Source organism: Neovison vison, chromosome 3, assembly GCF_020171115.1.
Source record: "Neovison vison isolate M4711 chromosome 3, ASM_NN_V1, whole genome shotgun sequence".
NCBI classification, from domain to species: Eukaryota; Metazoa; Chordata; class Mammalia; order Carnivora; family Mustelidae; genus Neogale; species Neogale vison.
In genome coordinates this window covers 46,310,928-46,333,274 of record NC_058093.1, presented here as the reverse complement: position 1 = coordinate 46,333,274, position 22,347 = coordinate 46,310,928, and the positions used below count along the sequence as shown (strand labels likewise).

Below are 22,347 nucleotides of genomic sequence, written 5' to 3'. Positions count from 1 at the left end.
TTGTGTTTCTTCCTTGATGTGTGTGTTTTGTGTGTATGTTGGTGGGGGTAGATCATTTGGCCTTTGAGTAGAGAATAGACTGGATTTATTGGAGATAGGACATGAGGCAGGTATTGCACGATAGACGAGAGGTGTGAACATGTCTGCAAAAGCATTGCAGTGGGGATAAGGAGGAGACAGTTGGTTCCAGACAGATTTCAGAGTTATCAGTAGGATTTTGTGAGTGATGATAGGGTTGGAGGAAGGTTGAGGATATCCAACGTGATTCCCATGTGTGCTTGGATTTGCTTGGTAGATTGCAGATAGGGAGCTTGGGAGGGAGAGCAGATTGAGGGGTTAGGGTATGTATGTTAAATTTCAGTTTTAAGCCTGTTAACTTTCAGGTATTTTCAGGACCACTAGATGGAGCTGTTTAAAGACAGGTAACCTGGTCCAGAGCTCAGGACAGAAGTCTGGCCTAGAAAAAGGCTCCATTCCCTTCCTCTCTATTTTCCCTGTCCTTCCTCCCTGCCTTTCTTCCTTCCATCCATCCATGCATCCATCCATCCATCCAACTTCTATCAAACGTGGTATGCATATTCTGTTCCAGGTACTGTTCTAGGCTCTGAGGATTTAGCCGTGAACAAAACAGACAGTCCCCCCATCCTTATGAAATTAAACTGGGCTGGAGTAGGGAGACCGGTAATTAAACAAGCAAATAAGTAATTAAAATGTAGATGTTGGCATTTTTATCACCAAGGGTCTTCTTGGCGTTTTTACCTAATAGCTGCTGTTTCCCACAGTAACCAGATGCTGTTGTGTTTTTCAGGTAGGAATTCATACAAGTGTACAGTGCAAACTACGGTATGGCCCTTTGGCCTACATACTTGGTGAAAGAACAACCAAAAGATTCACAGAACACAGCAAAGTGATAACTGTAGATGGCAATATATGTTCTGGAAAAGGCAAGCTCGCAAAAGAAATAGCAGAGAAATTAGGTATGGACTTCTGTCTCTGGAGTGCCTTCCTCCCAGCTGCACGGCTGCTTGTCTGAGTTTGATTTTACTTTAACATTGACTAGACAGAATTGGGCCCTGGGCAGGTGTTTCACGTTTTTAAAATGCATTAAAAGCTGTTTTAATGTATTAAGTTTAATGAAAAATTAAAAACCCATACTGGTTGTCAATTTGACTTGGAATTCTTTCTTGATAATTTGCTCTTACTTGAGCTTTGGAGCAGTCCTCTGAGTAGGGCAGTGATTACTGCTCTCACTCCCAGAGGGTAAGAAGCTGCTGCTGAGGCTGGTTGGTGCAGAGCCAGGCTCTGAACCCTGTTCCCGTCGAGTACGACTGGCTGGTGCTCACTCATACATGTGGGGCTCCCACAGTGCTGGGCCACCCTCCTTTTCAGGAGGATCTCCCACGGGGGCGGGGAGGGTCTCCGGGGGACCTCTTCCTGCAGCTGTTCTGGACACATCATCTTCAGCGTCCTGTGCAAACACAGGTGTGAGGGTAACTTTGCCTAGGTTCTAAGCGACCAGCCTCTGCTATGTGTCTGGGTGGGGCTTGGTTTCTGTGAGACCCGGCTACCCATGGAGGGCAGGTGAGGCACTCATGTCTTGTTTCTTCTTCTCAGGCTTAAAGCACTTCCCAGAAGCGGGGGTGCATTATGCAGATAGCACCACGGGAGATGGGAGGGCCCTGGACATGGAGCTCAGTGGCAGCTGCAGCATAGAGAAGTTCTATGATGACCCGAAGAGTAACGACGGCAACAGCTACCGCCTGCAGTCCTGGCTGTATGCCAGCCGCCTGCTGCAGTACGCTGACGCTCTGGAGCACCTGCTGAGCACAGGTGGGCTCCCCGAGGCCGGCGGCCATGTGCTGTGCCCTAGCTCCCTTCTGGAGTCCTGCCATGTTCCATCGCCACTAAGTAGAGCTTTTCTTTGAGGGTGTTGGATGAGGCAAGTTCTGTCTTCTTAATAAGATTATAAATTCCCCCACGATTCATGTCATTCCTGCTTCAGAGTAAAGTTTGCTTTCTGTTACTTCATTCCTGGGGACAGGGGTAGGATTGGTGGTTTTTGTAGGAAGTTTCCATGCTGCTGCTCTAGGCTCCCGGGAAAGGTATCCACAGACGCAGGGAAGGAAGTGCCTGTAAGTGGCTGTGATGACTTGTAGTCCCAGGCATGTGTGGTGCTATTGTCACACACAGATGGGACACATAAAACAGGCTTGTTTCTGAGGGCCAGGTGTGCTCTGGGTTCACCGTGCACCCATTGGGTAGTGCTCACCCTGGAGAAAGTACAGAGGTGGGGCAGGCAGAGCACACAGGGCCCTGCGGGCCTGTGCAGTGTTTTAAGGGGGTGTGTTTCTGGAGCCCAGCAAGAAACAGACAAGGGCCATTTGGGGCAGGTGCTGCCTAGAGTCTGGGAGACAGGCAGTAGGAGTCAGTGTGTAAAGTTAGCGCCGAACAGGGTCTGGTCCGGGGTGGTGTGGGGGGTGGCAGCATCATGGGGACCAGCAGTGTGGGTTAAACTCGGCCCCTCCCCCAGAGCATGCTGGGGACAGCAGACACTACCGTGCTGTGCCAGAGAGCCCTGGCCTTGGATGTGCTGAACATGCAGCTGGCAGCAGACAGTATGTATGCGTGCCTGAGAGGAGGTGCAGATTGTCTAAGTGTTGTGTCTGCCTCCTCTGGCAGCGGTGGCCACACCGGGTTGGCTGTCTGTTAATGCAGTGAGCTCGCTTACAGCAGCTCAGCTGCCACCTGGGGGATGTGCTTCATGGGTGGGAGAACAAGAAGGTCTTGCAACAAGGGCCCCCAGGAATGGATGGGACTGATTCACAGACCTGCGTTTAGGACCTACTGGCTCACACTCCAGCAGGCTCCACATGCACGGTGCATACCCCAAGCTGCAGGACTCACTCTTCACCTAAATGTTTACACAGGAGTCTGGTTATTGTCTTGCTTTTCCGGAATTTTCTTAGTGATACTTTTCCTCAGGCAAAATAAGCCCTGATTTTGGTTAGTGCCACTCCTGAGAAAAAAATGCAGTCTCCCTTGTGATGTTCTGTACCAGGACCTGGCTTACAGGAGCTGCTTTGTCCTTGGAATTAACACTGAGACTTGCCTTACCCCAACTTCTTTTGGAAGCATACTTCAACCCTATCTTAGGGTGAAAAAAGAGCACTTTAAGTGAAGACTTGCTTCTTTTTGTGTTCCATGAACTGTTGCACATTGTGTGAGTGCCTACCGTGGACTAGGTATGTTCTAGGAGCCTGGGAGGAGGAAGCAAAGGCTGCTATCTCCTAGAACTGACACTGTGGTAGGGAGGGAAAGCCTAAACATGGGCATGTTGAGTGTCCTGTCCAGTAGTGAGAGGCTCGAGGGCGTTTGCTGTGGGCCCGGGGCCATGCTTCCTGGTGAGGAGGTGGGGGAGGCCTTCGTGCTGACACAGCAGACCTGAGTGCAGGGACGCCAGCCGGAGCTGGTGGGGAAAGTGCACAGAGTCGCTAAGGTTACAGGAGGCTGCTGTGACATGAGTGGGCTAGGAGTGGATGTGACAGGGTCAGAGAAGTGGCCTGGGCAAGATGGCTTTTCCTCTGGAGGGGAGAGGGAGTCATCAGGAGCTGTGAGCAGAGGAGTAACAGGATTGGGGTTCAGCTCTGAGAGTGCCCATCTGTTGTTGGGAGAGCAGCTGGGGTCAAGGGCAGAGGCTGGGCCTAGCTGGGGCCTGGGGCTGGGACTGGGACCTGGCCAACAGTCAGGAGGACTTCAGTGGTTGGGTTCAAGATGTGGTTGGGAGGAAGCTGGTGGTTCACTGATGAGTGGGGCACGGGGCATGGGGGGAGAGTCTGGATGCTGCTGGGGTCTGGCTGAGAGGTCGGGCCAGGGCGGGATTGGGGTGGGTAGACAGGATAGAAAAGGTATGGTTTCAGACAGAAATACCTTCCTCCTAACTCGATAAGTTATAGCCGACAGGATGAGACAATGTGACAGCACCAAAACCAGAAGTGTTCTCATTTTCTAAAACGATTTCCCACTTAGAAGAACACGTCTGTGCTTTTGAAATATTTGATATGCAGAGTGTAAATAACTTTTGCCTTTCTGAAATGGAGTTACTCGTTTCCAGTGCTTTGGTTTGTATCGGTCTAACTTTTGATTTTGCTTCCCTGTTTCTGACAGGACAAGGCGTTGTGTTGGAACGCTCCATCTTCAGTGACTTCGTGTTCTTGGAGGCGATGTACAACCAAGGCTTCATCCGAAAGCAGTGTGAGTTGGGGCTGTGGTCAGGCCTTGCTGGGTGTGTTGTGCCACTGGCTGAGGCTCTGGAAGACTCCCTTTACAGTTGGTGTGCACTCGGCACATGAATAAGTGCCTTTACTTGTTAAATTAACAGGAAAAAAGCGTTCTTTCCACCCTCTCTTCCTCCTAAATTCTTATCTCTGGGAAAGCAGACAGGATCCGCCAAACACCTAAGCTGCTTTCTCTGATCTAGTTTAATTTCGCTGAATTAACCAGTTTCTAGTGTGTGATTTTGTGTGTCATCAGGATGTCTGTGTTTTTTTGTGTCCGCACCTGCAGCCGGCGTCATTGTCGTCTTTCCCTTCTGTCTGATACAGCGGTGTTCTGATTCCTCCCAGGACAGTGGCACCCTCTGGGGCTCATTGGAGGTCTGACAGGTGGACATGGACGAGGATGAGGTCTGGTCAAAGGTGGCCTGACTGAGGAGTTAGGGACACGTGTCTAAGGGGTATCTAAGGAGGCATGTGCCAGGGTAGGGCTGTGGGGCCCTGTGCTCAGTCTGCTTATGAACTTGTTCATCTGAGTGCTCAGCTGGCTGGAGCCGGCGGCCTGCTCTCCCCACTCACTAACCATAACTACAGGCTGGTTGGTGAGTGGGGAGAGCCAAGCCAGCCAGGAGACGATTTGGGGCTGAGGCACTCTGCTCTTGTCTGCTTCCATGTTCTGCTGTGAGAGCTGCTGGCTGCATGCTGGACTCAGTCCTAGGTGCCAGGGATATGACGATAGAAGACAAGGAAGGCTCTTGCGGTTCTGGCTGGGGTGAGGCAGGCACAGAAGCTGCATGGATGTTGGTTCCTCCTGGGGCTGCAGGAGCACACAGGAAGGTGCTAACTGGCGGGGGGAGACCGGGTGCTGTCAGCCGCAGCGGCCTTGAAGAGGGAGCCTGGCAGCAGGGCAGCCGGTGAGTGGGGTGAAGCGTGGAGGAGGTTCCTGCGGTGTTGATGGTGGGGGCGGCCCAGGAGAGGCAGGTGGGGAAAGCCCAGAGTGAGCAGCAAGCACTGAGGCTGGGATCCTTGGGCTTTGAGTTTCTGCCTACTGGGTCATCCTGCTGCAGACCTGAAACTGAGTGGGCTCAGCGAGGGTGGCAGGGGGACAGTCGGCACCCGTAGAGTGCAGGGTCTTGTGGGACAGGAGCTGAGAAGGGCCCTCCGGGAGGCCAGAGGCTAGTGAGCGGTGTTTCCAGGTTGGGTTGGGGAAACAGAGGACTTGAGAGCAGAGGGCGCTGCGAGGTAGAAGGTGGTCTCTGAAGGGGAACTCCGCTCATAGGAGTCCGAGCAGCAGGAGGTGGAAGGACAGATGCCTTTCCTGAGGGCAAGAGAGACTGGCCTGGCTCCATGTTGCCCAGGTGGGAAGCTGAGCTGAGACCGGGGGTTTCTTCCATGGACAGGAGAACAGTGCCCAAGGGAAACCTCGGTCACTCGCAGTGGCGTCACCTGTGTACCCTGATAGTCCTGCAGGTCAGACCTTTGCTGACTTAGGTCCAAGGTGTGCCCTGAATGGCCACTAAAACCAGACTCACTGTAGTGGTCACCTGAACATTTCCTTTAGAGCAAAGTCATTGCCTTTCTGTGGCTCTAGTGTGAGCCCCAAAGTTGATCTCTTCTGGAATTTTCCACCATGTGAACCTCTGCAGAGATGGCAGTTTCTTGATGTTGCTCCTGTGGTAGGTAAAGGTGGTGGTTTCATTCCAGTGACCCATGGTGTGCTCTGCCTGACTTTCTAGTAACGTCCTTGTATGCCAGAGGACATCCAGGTGCAGAGTGTCCTCGAAACAGCACCCGTGTCCTTTAGAGCCGCAGGTTGTATGTGGCTGTTCTGCACAGTGGTGACCCAGGGAGAGTGAGCCCTCAGCCTTAACTTGCTTTCTGTTTTATTTTGTATTACTAAGTCTGCTACAGTACATAGTTCTGTGTAGCTGATTAAATTTACTGAAACCAGGTAAACGTAGCTTCCTATTTTTCAGTTACTTGAAAAAGAAAGTGAATAACAAAGGTCTATCCTCACTGGAGGAGAGGGACCGTGTCTGTTACTGCCAAGGACAGTGGGTGTGTAGGATGTGTCTCAGCCACAGACCACCAAAGAGGACACTTGTGTGCCCTCTCCTGGCCTTCTTTGTGGCTAAGATGCCCTTAGAATCTGGCCTTTTGGATGACATGGAGACCAGTGCATAAGTCCCAGCGTCCCGCCCTGTGGAGGTGACGTGCAGTCCTTGGGCCCAGGGCTTGCTGTCTGTGGGCAGGAGAAGTGCTGCAGGGCGGGGGCTGCCCCGGGCACCTGCCTCGGGGTCCCGTGTCACGTGTGTGCTGCCGGTGCAGACACCTGTGCCTTCTGTGATTCATGGATTGACATGTGGCTCTAGGCCCTGCAGTCTGCCTTTGCCCTTTTACTTGGAAAGGCGCATGTTGGGGGATCCTGTGGCGGCCCGTCCATGACTGATGTTCCTCTCTCATGTGTGCAGGTGTGGACCACTACAACGAGGTGAAGAAGGTCACCATCAGCGAGTACCTGCCCCCTCATGTGGTCATCTACATCGACGTGCCCGTTCCAGAGATCCAGAGTCGGATTCAGAAGAAAGGAAATGTAACTCACCTTTCAGTTGCAGACCACGCTCTTTCTACTTGTCCTCGTTATCTTGACGTGTCCTCGTAGATCAGCACTTCCCAGTGGCAGTCACAGCAGTTTGCTGTCAGGCGCCGCCGGCCTTCACAAAGATGGGTGGTCCACATGGTGGGGGCACCTGAGTGTGGGCCCTCATGCGGTGGCTGGAAGGGGCTGTTGTCAGTCACTGCTCTCCGGCAGTGCTCTGCACCCCGGAGCACCATCCCGCCACCACACCTTGTCCCCTAAGCCACACTGTGGGGATGGGTTAGTATGCTGGTGGCAGGCCCCTTTGCCGTGTTCTCTCCTATTCTCTCGTGGGGCTTCTGTGCCCATTTTTCTGTTGGTCGATTGAATGTGATTTCTAGCATCCTTTCAGTTCTCCCTTCGTTTTTAACTCAGGTTGAGCCCCTCTCCCTCCTTTCCCCTTGTGGAGACAAGAGCACTGGGGCTGTGTTCCCCTGCTCAGGCAGCGCTGGCTGAACCTGCATTAGGGGGCCGGAAGCTGCGGTTTGGTGCTGCTCACTGGCTCGGGGCACAAAGCAGGATCTGGGGCACGAAGGTGTCACTGCTGCTCAGATTAGTTCTTGTCTGCAGACACCACTCTCACGTGGAGTAATTTTTCCTGGGACGGGACAGGTCTTCTTTCCAATGCTGTGATACAAGTGTGGGGTTGCACTTGGGCAGGGTCAGCAGCAAACAGGGAAGCAAAGGAAGGTACTAGTTGGAGGTTAGTCAGTGCCACAAAGAAACACGAGGTGGAAGATAACATGACTTGCCTGTAGCATTGCTGAACTGTAAGAGGTTTTAGGTACTGAGACTGGCTGCTCAGATGTGGAGGTTTCGGTCTCTGAATTTGGTGGAGCACAGTTCAGGCGATAAGGGAGGTGAGTGGTGCAGGAAGTGGGAGAGGTGGTTGTGGTGTGCGAGTAGTGAAGGGAGAGGGCAGGAGGGAGTCTGTGGTGGAGAGGAGGGTGTGGGCTGGCGGGGGGAGATGGGCCAGTCCCCTTGTTGTCATGGTCTTAGCTGCCAGGCTCTGGTATTTGTGCACATGAGTGTTTGTGTGTGTGCTCTGTGTGTGTGTATTACAGCCCATGCCAGGTGGAACGTGTATACTATAACAGATTCTTCCTGCTCCCATTCTAAGTGTGTGTCTTTTTTTTTTTTTTTTAAGATTTTATTTATTTCTTTGACAGAGAGAAATCACAAGTAGGCAGAGAGGCAGGCACAGAGAGAGAGAGAGAGGGAAGCAGGCTCCCCGCCGAGCAGAGAGCCCGATGCGGGACTCGATCCAGGACCCTGAGATCATGGCCTGAGCCGAAGGCAGCGGCTTAACCCACTGAGCCACCCAGGCGCCCCTCTAAGTGTGTGTCTTAACCTTAGCGTGTGAAAGGTTAGGCCATGGGATCCCCTGGGCAAACGTGTGTGCCCTGCTGTGGTACAACGAGGTTGGCCCTGACCAATACTGAGGCCCCTCTCCTGTCATCTCTGCAACACCCAGGAGGTATTCCAAGAAAACCGTGTTTGTTGCTTGTTTTCAGCTTTTACAGGTGTGCAAGTAAAAGAAAAAATCTCAACATTCCGCTTGTTTTTCTCTTTTGTTTAGCCGCATGAAATGAAGATCACCTCCGCCTATCTGCAGGACATCGAGAACTCCTACAAGACGACCTTCCTGCCAGAGATGAGGTGAGCTAAGCGTGCGATTGAGTCCTGTGGCGCGGCATCCCCACACATGGTTCCCTGTGCCCAGCAGCCTGGGAGTTCGCTCCTATTTATTACAGCGGATGTTGTCGGCAGTGTTTTAACCTCATGTTTATAAGCAGCAGTGACAGCACACATTTCAACTTGATTGGTGGGGATTTTTAGTTTCTTGGTTTGCTTAGTTTGCCCATACTTCTTTGTTTTATTTGTACAATCATTGGAGGCTAGAAGTAAAGCCATGCTGTATCCCATGCCAGGCAGTTAGCATCAGAGAACTCCTGTGTTTTAACCTGAGGTGGCAGCCAAGTATTCTTGGTTACCTAAAAGGCTTACTCGAAAGTGCTCCTTGAATCCATGCCAAGAATTCATGGAGGACAAGCAATTTCTGTAGATCCTTTTAAAAGTTACTCTTAATAGTCGTTTGGATTACATGAAATCCCACCAGGTCCTCCTGTTTCTTTCCTTTCTCCTGCTCACATTGTTTCTTTCCTGAAAACACAAAAGGAAATGTTCTCCCTTTGGTCTGCTCATCGTCCCTAGTCCTTGGCTGCCAGTGTCTGAGAGGGAAGTCTGGGCCGCTGTCCCTTGAGTCCCACTGGAAGGAGATGTTTGATCTCTTCCTGAAGGTCTCTAGCAGCTTGTCTTAAATGGTGTTCAACTTAAACTCCTTGATGCCTGAAAATCTCATGCCTTTGCTTAAGATTTCAATGTATGAAGGCGTGAGTAAAATCAAAGTAAGTTATGGTAACTTTGAAAGAAAAGTTTGATTTATAAATTGAAAGCTAATTTTTTTTTAACCATAAGCATTGATGCATATGTTCTCGTGTCTGTTTTGTGCTAAGCTGTTTCCTAGCAGCAGGACAGAGCACGATGAGCTGTAGGTCCCTGTCTTCCTGTTGGACTGCTCTGTTTTCAGGACTAGAGGTGCAGGAAAAAAGCGGGTTTCGTAATCTGTGCCCAGGAATGTATAGACATACGTGAATAAGCAGAAGAAATGGAGATAGTTGACCCTTGTGTTGCAGTTCCAAAACTCTTGGAGATCTGACTCTAGAAACCTCAGCTGAGAGACAGCGTCCTGACAAATTCTCAAATGAAATTTTCAGCTAATAATGCCTGAGTCAGGCTCTCTGTGAGGGTGAAGTTTTCTTTTACTTTGTGGTGATTTTCAAGAACTTCTTCTAGAGGGCTTCCTGATAATGAAGTATGTTCAGCAGCCATCGTAAGCTCCCCTTGCGTCATCTCTGTTCTGGCCTGGATACCTACATCCCTGCGCGCCCAGGGGGTCCTCTTGCTCTGGTGATCCTGTCTCGGGGGGCATCAGGTGAACAAGGTGAAGGGAAGGAGGGGCGCTTAGGGTAGGTGTGTGTTTCTCATGGAACATGTGTAGCACGTGGCCCCTAACAGGACAGGCACGGGGTTGTGTGCTTGTCACCATGAAGGAGAGGGTGCCGCTCCACGACTGATGGTCGCGTTGCTGACTGTAGCATGCTCACCTGAAGACACCACACGTGTTGGGGACTGTCCCCTCCTGTTTTCAGAAGAGTCCGGTAGAGCCCAGCTCTCAGCAATTTGTATAATGAGAATAGACGGACAGGTGAATGTGTGGGAATTAATTTGATTTTTCCAAATGAATAGCATAGTAAAGATTTTTAAAAGTTGTAGGTCACGTGCTCTCCTGCCATGGAGACTTATTACACCACAGGCACTGGTCTCTCCCCTTGTGGTCCTGCTCTGTTCTCAGCTCTGTCTTCCAACACACATGGTCTGTCCACTGTCATAGCTCAAGCTGTTCTGGGAGCCACTCACGTTGGCGGTCATTTGCCATATTTAACAGAGCACCTGTGTGAAAGTTTCTGTGCAGCCCAATTTATGTAGGTGTTGGATCATAGACCAGGGTCCTGCCGTGGCTTGGTGACCTATTTATGTCTCGAAGTTTTCTCTTGGGAATTCACTGTGATATTTGACTAGAACTGCCAAATTGTACATGAAATTTTAAGAAACTATCATGACTAGGTTATCTGAAGTTTGTAAGTCTTTGTGTTTTAGAATTCAGGAGGTATTTCCCACAGAAACAATTTTAGGTTTCCTAGGTTTGGTTATTTAAAACCAGTTAGTTAAATATTACATATTTATAGTACTAACCTTAGAAGGTAAAATTGTTAGAGTATTAGTAATTAATCAGTAAAATCAAAATTGAGTAAGAGAAGTGTTTTTTAGCTTGAATGTCCGTATTTGAAGCAAAGAAGATTTACTGGGCTCAGTTAGTGTCGCTGACACCTGAGCCAGTCCCTCCTATGTTAGCTCTTCTTTTGTGACCCGGACACTGTCATCTTATGTGTCCTGTCTGAACGCATGAAGAATGGTGCAGCTTTGGTCAAAGTCGTATTGTGAGATTTTATGAGGCACAGTGAACTACCATAGGAATGTGTTTTCTGGCTTTGTCAACATTTATGCTGAAAATTGTTGGAGAACATGTTTTTTTATCCTCATTACCTTATATTGTGGAGCTGTAGCTGGGTTTAGCAAACATCCATGTAAACATTCGTGAAGAGACACTTACTCCATTTATAAATGTCACTGTTAGCCCTGCTGTTCGCAGGAGACCCAGGGGTTCCTGGGAGAGGTGTGCCTGGGGGAATCAGGCAGCTCGCTCCTTAGGCCTTGATGGTGTCCCTGAATCTCTGAGACCCTTGTGGGCCACCCTCTTTGTTTCAGTCTCCCTTCACAAACAAGCCGGTGGGAATGGGGGAGTGGGTGGGGACCCAGCAGGAGGCTTTGATGTGTCCTCTGTCATTTTGTCACTGAGGCACTTGCTGTGGGTCTCTGCTCGTTACAGGCACCTGGGAAGCAAATGTTCGTTGAACTGAGTCACACGAAGATGGAAATGTTAGGCTATGAAATTGGCTCTGTGAGTTGTTCTCAGTAGGTGGTCTGGAGTCTCAACATTATGTGAGGGCGGGGGCCCTGTCTTTGTCCCCTGGCCTATGCTGCGCAGTGCCTGCCACCTCCAGGGGCTTTGAAAAGTGTGCTGTTTTGTGTGCCAGAGGTACCTGTCACTGCTTTCCTGACCTGTACTGCTCACGCCTCTGACAGCCACACTAGGGATGCCACATCCACGGTGAGCATTTACACGCCTGTGAGATAGACAATAATGCTTCCGTGCTAGCCGCCCTTCCTTGATCATCACGAGTGTCCACGACTCTGTCTCCTACACACATGGTTTAATTCTGACTCGTGTGGTTTGTGTAGGGAGATCACTACCCTTTGTGTCTTTCTCTTTCTAGTGACAGTGGGAGGCTGTGCGTGCTTGAGGAGGAAAGATGCTGAGTTCTCAAATGAGGAGTGGCTCTTGCTCTGGCCAGGAGGGCAGGTGCAGTGAGCTTCCGTTTCTGGCTTTATGGGGCTGTCACCATTGTGCCTGTGGTTTCTGACCATTTTCTCTTTAGTGAGACAAAAAAATGCAGTGATCGGGCTGCACCGAGAAACTGTCATCTAGTCAAATGACTTCCTTTGACTGTAGAATGCAGGCTTCTCTGTAAGCACAGCGTCTAAGAAATTGGGGATTTGTAGGAGTCCGTAATAATTAGCTACTAACTGAGCTCCTTAAACCAGTGGCCCACTGAAAGTGGTTCCTGGTTGGTGAAGTTGGATACCATTGTGTGGGGCCAGATGTGGATTTCAGGTTGAGCATAGCTTGTAAGGTCTTGGACTGTCTGTGAATTTATCCCCTACCAGTAGGGGGGTGCTGTGTTATTGACTCCTAAATGAGAGGGTGTCCCTTGTGTAATCTCCTTGGGTGTGCCATGCAACTGATCTGGGGGAAGTAGTAGTCTGTCCTTGACATTCTGCTGTACCTTTGTGGGAAGGAGGTCAGACATTTCTGCAGTGATGGGCTTTCCAGCAGGCCTCCGGTCTGGGTGGCCTCACCATCTCTCCGGCCAGGGCTGTGGCTTCAAGTCCCCCACGGTGTGGTCTGGAAGTGGTGGCAGAGGCAGCCTCCTTCATCTGTCAGGTACAGACTTTCCCATCTGTTGGCTTGCAGTCATGTCCTAGGTGGGCAGCCAGCCGTCTGCGTGGTGGGGGCATGCGCAGAAGTGCTGGAAAGGGCATCCTGCCATCCCCTTCTTTTCAGGACCTAGCTGTGACTTTTCAGTGTTTAGATGAAGGGCCAAGGACTAATGGAACTGGGCTGTTGCCTTCCTGCTGCAGACTTGGGTTGTCTCCTAGATTTGAGCAGCTCAAGTACCCTGTTCTTCCTCCTCCACCACTTGGCTGTTCTCTGGGCCCACGTTCAGTAATGAACTTGTGGCAGCAGTGACCATGCACCCTGTCCCTCTCGGCCCCCGGTCTCTGGTGCTGGTGTGGTGGGGTGGGGTAGCCAGAAGGGAAGTCAGGAGATACACCTGCTGTTGTCACTGTCCTGCCAGGAGTTAGCAGGTCCTCCTCAGCCTCTCAGACCCCGTGAGCCAGCACATGTCCAGCACACTGTTCTCTTCAGAACGGGTAGCTTTAACGTTTGTAGCAGTAGACTTTAATGTTATATACTCATTTGTTTATAAGCTCAGAAGATTTACTGTGAATTTCTTCTTGCCTTTCCTTATAGTGAGAAATGTGAGGTGTTACTGTACAGTGCAAGGGAAGCTCAAGATGCAGAGAAGGTAAGAAATCGGCAGAGAAATTTATAATTATTCTTAAATTTGATTCATATGTAAAGTTCTTATAAATCAGATAATCAGTTCAGCTCCCACTGGTCTTAGAAATGTCTGCATTTCATAAGCTCAAGGAGGCACTAAGGCAGCCCATCACTCCCCTGGGCATAAGATTTTGATTTTCATTTAAATAATTCAGTTTCTAAGATCTTAAAATTGTAGAAGGTACATTAGTAAGTGCACTTTGTAAAATTCAAGTCAGTCTCTGTGCTGTTTTCAAGAGAGCTTAATGAGTAATAGCCAGAAGAAATTGAAAAAGAATAATGCAGGAACATTTGCCTTCCCAAATACAAAAACATATTGCAAAATTATGGTGATGAAAGCACTACAGTATTACTACAGGAATATGTGGTGTAATGGAACAGGAGCAGAGAGTGGAGAAACGGTTCTGTGTGTGTGTGAGAGAGAGACTTGACTTTGGTAAAGGTAGAGCTTTAAAGAGAAAAAATGAAGTAGAAGGAAATGGATTATTTCTTAAATGGTGTTGAGGCAGTGGATCATCAGTTACACACAAAAAAGTCCCATATCTTATATATAAATTGTAAATTGCAAAAAGCAAAACAGAAGGTTTGAAAATTTTAGAAGAAAATGCCCATGTTACCATGTGGAGTTGAGGTCTAGAGCTCTGTGAAGTCGACGGCCTGGCCGGCTTCAGGTGCGGGAGCAGGAGAAAGCTCTGGCGGAAGGTCTTCTCCGTGGAGAGGAGCGCAGTCCCTGAGCACCCAAGACAGTGTCCCTTTGTGGTGCTGGGACAGCGCTGAGGACACCAGCGGCCCATTCTGCTCCGATGGATTACATCCCACGTGCTTTTGTTTCTGGGGACGTGGTTGTGTTTAGGAGATTTTCACACCTTGAGAGTTGTTCAGGTGCCGTGTGTCTGAGTAGGAGAATGCATTTGCTCTGTAACACTGTTGTGTTTTGAGTTCAGGCTCAAATTCATGAAAGTTAGGAGAGGACCCTGAGTTTGGCATGTTTGGGGACAGAAAGCATCTGAAAAGACTGCCCCTCTGAGAGGTCGGACTGCAGGCTGCGGGTGTGGGGCTGGAAACAGTGTATTGGATCTCTCTAGGAAGTGGATTCATTTTCTTGTTCTCTTGTTGCTTTCAGAGGCTGGGTCTTGTGTTCAGGAATGAAGTCCCTAGGGAGGAAATGAGTAGTCTGTCTCTGACACTTGGTTCCCCGAGTCTTCATGATTTTTTCGTCCTATGCTGCTTCTCCCAGTCTCACACATAATCTCTCTGCCACCTGTGTGTTAGCTGGGTCAGGCGTCCATGCCGAGGGTCAGCTCCACACCCCTGACCCTGACCCCAGCGTCCGCCAGGCTGGGCACCCACACTGAGAGTTAGTGCTCAATCCCATTTTCTCCCCAAAGGCCATCTGTCTGAATTCCTTTCTTTTTGATTTCTGTGCTGATTGTTCCTGCTAGATATTCGTGGCTTATACTGTATTAAAATGTTATCTCTCTTAAATTTTCAAAATGGGCCTCTACATGAAATTGAAACTCTTTTTGTCTCAGGTGGTAGAGGACATCGAGTACCTCAAGTACGACAAAGGGCCGTGGCTTGAGCAGGACGACCGCACTCTTCACCATCTGCGGATGCTGTGAGTTCTGTGCCATGGGGAACCAGCCCAAGAGGACGAGGGGCTGGGTGTTGGAATGTGGGCCCTTGCCTGCTGTAGAGACGTGGAGAAGCTTGAAGGAATTCTGTTTCAAGTGAGGTGTTAACAGTCCCAGCAATAATGAGGTGTACTTCCTGTTCCCTTCAAAGAGGCTGTTGTACTTCCCACTCTGACTATTGGTTAATTGGTCACCAGTATTAATTCAACAGATATTTTGCTTCTACCAAGAGCCAAGCACTGTACCAGATTTAGAGGATTTGGCATCAAATAAAACTCCTGCTTTCATCTCCTCTGGGCGCTTTGTCCTCCTGTCCCCAGGCCCAGGATGCTGGGGAGATGGGCATAAATCCTGTTGCTGGTTCGCTGGCTGAGCAGCGCCCTGATTTGCAAACACAACAGAGTGCTTTCCGCAGCTAGTGCCTCGACATCCCTCTGGGGACCATCCACTGTTCTGTGAGGCCAGTTGTGTCAGATAGTGAGTGTGTCATGCATGGAGCCACTGTCACACTTCCTGGGCCCTAACATGAGTTCCTTGGACAGGCTGCATCATGAGTGGGTGACGGCATGTGTGAGTGACCTGGGGCTGCTGTGGTAAGTGGTCACATACAGCGCTAGTCTCTTAGTTCTGGAGTCCAGAAGCCCAAAGTCAGGGTGTTGGTAGGGCCGCCCGGCTCTTCAGGATCGAGGAAGAATCTTTCCTGCCTCTTTTGGCTTCTGGTGGCTGCTGGTGGTTCTCTGGTGGCCCCATCGTTCCCACTCTGCCTCTGTCCTCATGGGGCCTTCTTCCCGGAGTGTCTGCATCTGTGTCTACATTTCTCTCTTGCTATAAATTCACATGTCATGGGATTAGAACTCCTGCTGATCCCCTGTGATCACATTTTAACTTCTCTCTACAAAGACTCTGTTTCTAAAAGAGATCCTATTCACAGGTTCCGAGCAGACATGAATTTTGCAGGGACGTTATTCAACCCAGAACACCACGTGTTTTGAGGGGCCCTGAGCCCAACCCCACACTGAGACTCACTGGAAGGACTCGGGAATCACAGCAGGTGGTTGTGCTCATTGCTATGGTCTTCCCAGGGAATCAGCGAGGATTCCCAGCTGGTCAGTGAGGAGAAAGGCACACAAATGTGGAGCAGTCCAGGCACAGGCGCTCTCGGCTCCCTCCCATGAGGCATCCCTCGTTGCCATCTCAGTTCGTTGCCAAATGAACTGCTTCGGGCCCAAGAAAAGCAGTAACATGCGCTTAGGCAGTCTTTTTGCCACAGAGCCCATCAGACACTCGGTGCCCAGGGTTTTGATTGGGTGCTGGTCATGTTGGTCTTAGCAGCTGCTTAAGTTCTGACCTCCAGAAAGAAGGCAGGTGTTCCCCGTAAATCACGTTATACCTGGTGCCCCGTGTGTGGTACCCCCGCCTCGGGGCAGCATTTATTAGACACGGAGGCCTCAGATGCCAGCCGAGGGAGACCGCAGTCTCAGGCCTGCTCTGTTTCTGAGAGCTGCGCTTGAAAGACAAGTCTTGGGAAGGAGGGCAGATCTGAACCCAGGAAAGGAAGTTTCCTGTGAGGGTCAATGGCTGCCCCCTCCACAAAGGGTGGGGCCCTGTGTCACTGACTTACCCATTTGTCTCCAGCAATGGCCTGTGGTAGAGGCTCAGCATCAGCCTCTGTTCCGCCACACTGGACACAAATTGGCTGCGCTGTGTCAGTTTTGGGGAGCATTGGTGTGAGTGTTGAGCCTATGGAGAGTATCCATCCTGCGTGGTAACCACTCTGCCTGTGAGCCCATTGGCTAACCTCTGCCTGAGCGGGTGCCCAGAGCCAGAGCTTCCCTGTTTGCTGGGGAGTTTGCAAGCTTATGGCATTTCTTTTGATAACTGACATGCTCATTTCTCTGCACTTGGATGCACCCTAATGTCAGATATCAGAGTGCATAGATTTCAGGAATTTCTCATGTTGAACCTGTTGATTTTGTTATTAAAAGTAGGACCTAAAATTTTAGTCATTTTGCAATTTTTTTTGTTTTAGGGTTAAGATGGAAGAAATAGCACATGGGAAGGATCCTACAGTTGTGGGGTTGGGGGAAGGCTTGGAGTGGCCTCCGAAGAGGTGGCCTAGTGTTCCGTGGCAGTCCGTGCTTCTGACAGGACGGAGGGGTGTGGGCAGGGGTTGGGTGAGTGGGGCTGTGCCTTGGGTATGTGGACATTGCCTGATGGTTGCTTTGTCTTTGTAGTGATGGGAAGTGGGTCATCAGCCACAGGTGGCAATGGACGGGATGGGTGGGCTGAAGATCTGAGGAGGGAAGAAAGGTAGAAAGTGTTGTCTGGGTGTTGGAGTGGGGAGAATGGGCTGGGAGTGTGCTACGGACAGCAGGGTAGGGCGGTGGCACTAACATCCGGTGGAAGGGGGCGCCTCCCGCTGCTGCAGCTGCCCGAGTGTCCGCAGGGAAGAGGCAGAGCTCTGGAGCCCAGCAGGATCAGCGAGAAGAGTGCACAAAAGTGAGTGAGTGTGATGGTGAGAGATGTGATGTGGGTGAGGCAGCAGGGAGCATAGAAACGGCGGTGGAAGTCAGCGGACTAGCGATCAGAGTCCTACCGGCTCACTCGGGGGTCGGATCTGGCCCCCTGTGGTTCCAGCACGTCGCACCTGAGTTTGCTCCACATTGGGAGTGAAGCCGAGCTCACTGGGTGCGGGTGTGCAAACACACTGTACAGCTCTCCTTGCGTGAGCACTGTTCTTGGGAAAACACATGCTGGTCTGCCAGCTGGACCGCCTTCCCAAAGTCCTATGCAGACCATGAAGTTCGAACAAAAAGCAGACAGGCAGTTGTGATTTTGATGCCAAAGAAAAGTGTTTGCTTTACTTTACATTTTATAAACACTGAGCTTCAAATAGTTTGCTTTTATTGCCCATTTATTTGTCCTTCGTGAATTTTTCTTCACATTTATTGATGTTTTTAAAAAACAGCTTTTTGTTTTCTTGAATTTCTGTATTTTTCTTTTTCAGTCTGCTTCCTGTTCTAGTTTTTATCATTACTATTTTTCAGAGGCCTAGATGCTCGATTTCAGGTCTTCTTCATACATGCCGTCTGTAGGTGCTGTTGGTGTCCCTCCGGCTTAAGGGCACTAATGATCTGAGAAGCAGCTGTGCTTGCCGTCTGCGTGTTTGCCTGGGCTCGGGGGCTTGACGTGCTCAGGCATGCTTTCATCTAGAGTCATGCCCTGGTCGGGCGGAAGAAGAACTCGCCTCCTGCCATTGAGTGGAACATTCTGCCAGTGTCAGGAAACCAGGCTCTGTCGCGGGGGGGGGGGTGTTCTTCTCGTGCCCGCCCCCCTCCCCCCCAGCTTCTTGGCCCGTGGGGTCTGTCCGCGAGCAGGGGGTGGCAAGGTCTTAACTGTAGGAGCACGTGGCCCTGTCTCCACTGACTTGTGTTGTTGCCTCATGTACTTTGATGCTGTGCTGTCGTATGTCTTCTGGAGAACTGACCCCTTCCTCGCCACGGAGCGCCCTGCTGCCTCCCTGACGATGTTCCTGTTCTTGCAGTCTGTCATGTCCGAATGGGTGCTGTCTGTTCCAGCTTGATTCGTGTGGGTGTCTTCCTCCATTCCTTCCCTTTGGACCCGAGTCTGCTTACCGTGGGTGTCTTGGAGCCACATAGATTCAAGGCCCGTGTATTCTTCTTTTCTGACCGTCTCTGTGTCTTAATTGCCATGTGTGGATGGTTTACATTTAAAAGGAATGTTGATGTATGTGTATTAACATTCACTGTGTCTCTCAAGGAAGGTTTTTCGTTTGTTGCATTTGCTGTTTGTTTTCTTTCTCCCACCTTGTCTGGTTGGACCTGAGCCTCCGTCCGATTCCATCTTCTCCTCCCCTGGCAGAGCAGTTGCACTTCTCGCCGTGTGCTCGTCACAGCCCACGTCCCCCTGCTCTGTCACCTCCCAAGTGGAGCTGGGACCTCTGAGCAGAGTGCCCGTTTCCTCCCTCCATCTGCTTTTCTTCCGGAACCAGAAGTTGATTTGCAAGGATGTGTTCTTGTTGGAGGAGTGATGACTTTCAAGCTCTTTCCTTATTGTACCTGAAACTGGAAGTCTCTGTTTTTGAAAGCTCTGGTTCACTTTTTTTGTCTAGATGCTGCTCTGTGCAAATATTTTCGTAAACTGACCTGAATGAGATATATATCGTGCATTCTGAACCTTGCTAGAGCCCCTTTCACCAGCCATGTAGTGTCTGCCTCTAGGTCTGAAGGCTCAGAGTATTAGCCTGAAATGAATCATGGCTACAGTGTCAGCACTGTGTCCAGAAGACATTCCAGAAATGTTTCCCGATGCCACAGTGCCCCTGCCCTGTGGGGGCTCCCCTCACCTTACAGCTGGGGAAGCCGCGGCTCAGGAGTGCCGACCTGCTCAGTGAGGAGGGGCCACCGTGACCCCCTCTGCGGCCCAGCGTGCAAACCTTGCTGTCTCCCCTCCTCCCAGCACCTCAGGCTTGGATCCTTGTGGGCTCATCACCTACTTTGGCTGTCATGCTGCTAGGACCCTCCTCTCCCGGCCGGCCCTCTTACCCGCACATTCTGAGTAACACTGAGGCCTGTGTGTTTGTCCCTGCTGGTTTCTCTCCCTCTCGTCTTCTTTCCTAACTTTTATTGTCTTTGAGGTTTGGTCCTCTCATTCTTGATCTTTATCCTACCATTAATTATTTCTTCCCATTGCTCATCCTATGTGCACATACCCACCAGGCTAATTTTCATAAAAATGTCACAGTGGCGCAGTTTTCCTTTCACTCTGGATCCTTCAGTGGCTTACCCTTGTTTAGTTATCAATCCAAATTTCATTTTTGCAAAGTAATTCAGAGTCCTGATCATCTGGTTCTCCCTCTTCCTGAATCTGTTCCCTCCCCTACCTGCTCAGTAATTGTCTAAAAATCCTAGCTTAAGTCTGGCTGCATTCACTCTTTCCCCCCCGAATACCCTCTCTTCACTTCACTAGGCTTTATATGTGATTCTTGTTCATGTCAGTGACTGCTGGATGCAGACATGAGGGAGCGTGTGAGAAGGTGGCTGTCCTTGTGCCATGCTGTCCCACCAAGGCCAGGGGCCTGCTGACTTGTTCCACCGAAACAGATTCGAGTTCTAAACACAGTCTGGAATGTGTGTTCATTTGATTCCAGACTGTGTCCAAAATGATAATCTTAAGATCCTGATTTTAGTGGTTACTTAGTTGTATTGTTGTCGGATCACAGAGAAGGGTTCAGTACTTCCCTTGAAGATTATGGATTACAGCATTCAATTCACTGTTTTATTTTGCTGTAAACAGTCTCTCCGCTCTTTCTCATGGTCCATCACTCTCCTGCCCCTGTGCCCCGGGTATTTCATAACCGTGTGCAGCAGTAATTGTGTTTATTTTCATGTGAGTACCATTTCTTAATTTGGGGGACTCAAGTGAAAATTATGCCCAATTTTCCAAGGTAATTACTATAAACATGCCATTTACCAGTTATACTCATTTCGTCTAGAACCTGACCAAATTATTGGTTTCGAGCATTTTTGTTGCATCTCAGTTACATACGCTGGTGTGTAATTACGTGTGCGCTTATGCTAAGAGACGGTAACTGTACATGTCAGCCTGGATAGCATTTTGTGTTCCCGTGCATATTCCCTAACTTACTGGCTGGCGCCCACCTTGGTCCATTTCATTCCTGGGTTGGTGACTCTGGTCACCAAGCAGGGCTTCATGTGTATAGGGCTCTAGGCCCCTTCCTCCCACTTCCCCAGAGCCTGGGCTGCCCTCCCACTCACTCTGTTTGCTTCATCATGGAGGCTTCTGTTTCTTGTGACTCTGGGACGAGGTCCTTATAGTAGGAAATCCCAGGGCTGCGGTTGGTGGGGTACGAGTTTGGTATCAGAGTGTGGTGATCAAACAGAACTTTGCGGTTTGGGACAAGCTAACAGGTGGTCCGTGGACATATTTTAGGAGCGAGGATAGACATTCTGTCAATTGGGAACCAGTGTGAGCCATAAGACATAATTTGCTAGGTGTTTTTTCTGTCTTTTCCTGCCTCACTCTTTTAGAATATGGGGCCTACTGCCCTGTGTTGTGAACCAAGCCCCGCTATAGTTCATCTTCTTCGGGCACTTCGGCTTCTGATGTTAAGAGGATATGTTATTTTCAGCCAGTTTTGAATTCTCTTCAATTGGATTTAAGTGCTTTGTGAACAGAATGTTTTCTTTCTCTGTGTTTTGCTCCCTGGGTCATAGAATGCTTCCCTTTCATCTCTGTTCCTTACTTATCTTCAATCTTGAGTAATCAGGTTGATGGAAGATTAGCACTCTTGGCCTTTACAGGAGACAAGACGCCGTAGGCTCATCCCAGCAGTCACCGCTTGAGCTCATGGTGACACGTTGCGACAGTGGTTTAGCCAAGTTTAAACAAGTTGTAGACAGTTGCAGCAGATTATTTTTTTAATGTTCGGAAACAGTTGGAAGCGTATTTGTTGAAAGAGACGGTCTATTGGGGTGGGGGGGCATGTAAACTGTACTTCAGTCAGACGAGGCATAGAGGGCGCTATTGCTCTGTGTGTCGCCCACTGGCTCCGGGGCCAACAAGTTCTTAAGGGATTTTCCAGAATTTTGTAGGATTTTCAAACGACTGAAAAAACCAAATCATACTCCACCGTGACATCTGTTAACATTTAAAAACACTAATTTTCGCTTTTAGTGGAAATGGTTTACTGTGAGATCACTTTAAAAATTATCTCTGTAAAAAAAAATAATTCTCTGTGTTAACAATAAAGGGATGCATACTTATGTGTTCTCTGCATCTGCGTGCAAAAGTCTGTTGTGTGAACAGCTTACTGGGGGGCTGACAGGGAGCCCTGTTCTTGGTGTGCCTTAGTAAGCCCAGCTTATTAGGGTGGCTGACAGGTAAACCCTGCTCTTGGTAGCTGGCTGTGTGCCTGTGGACGTCCGCAGAAATATCCCTGGACCACATTTCCTGTGGGGGTGATATTTGTTGCCAGATTATGAGTCTGTGTATGAGTGACATCTCATTTGTCCCGGTGACCCTCGGGATGTGCCTTTTCCTGCTCTCCTCTCATCCCACTTGCCGCATGTTCTTAGGGCACCGCGGTCCTCGGCAGGAGGCGTCTGGGGAGCACCGGCCCAGGATCAGATCGGGGTGTTCTGACCATGGCTGCCAGCCCCGGCTGCCAGGGGTCTGGCCTTGGCCACCATGGGTCTGGACTCTTTATCACAAAGTAGCTGAAAGCCAGATGCATTCAAAGAACTTCCATTTGGGCCATTATAAACAGAAACCTCTTTTGCCTTTGTAACTCATTAATGGGAAAAGTGGTCATTTAAAGTAATTATTTGATTTGTTTTGACCCCTTAAGAGAGGAGACTTTATTTAAATGTTTCTTTCTAAAAGCCCTAAAAATGC

At 49.8% G+C, this 22,347-nt stretch overlaps 1 protein-coding gene across 1 annotated transcript in view; it reads left to right on the top strand.

The window, feature by feature from the left end:
* The window catches only part of NDUFA10 (NADH:ubiquinone oxidoreductase subunit A10), a 50,805-nt gene that overhangs the window by 2,315 nt on the left and 26,143 nt on the right, over positions 1-22,347 (top strand). Inside the window, exons 2-8 of the mRNA XM_044241970.1 lie at positions 809-977; positions 1,615-1,830; positions 4,165-4,251; positions 6,743-6,864; positions 8,489-8,568; positions 13,187-13,241; positions 14,809-14,894. Of these exons, the coding sequence (XP_044097905.1) occupies positions 809-977; positions 1,615-1,830; positions 4,165-4,251; positions 6,743-6,864; positions 8,489-8,568; positions 13,187-13,241; positions 14,809-14,894 (815 nt within the window). The remainder of the gene's footprint in view (positions 1-808; positions 978-1,614; positions 1,831-4,164; positions 4,252-6,742; positions 6,865-8,488; positions 8,569-13,186; positions 13,242-14,808; positions 14,895-22,347) is intronic.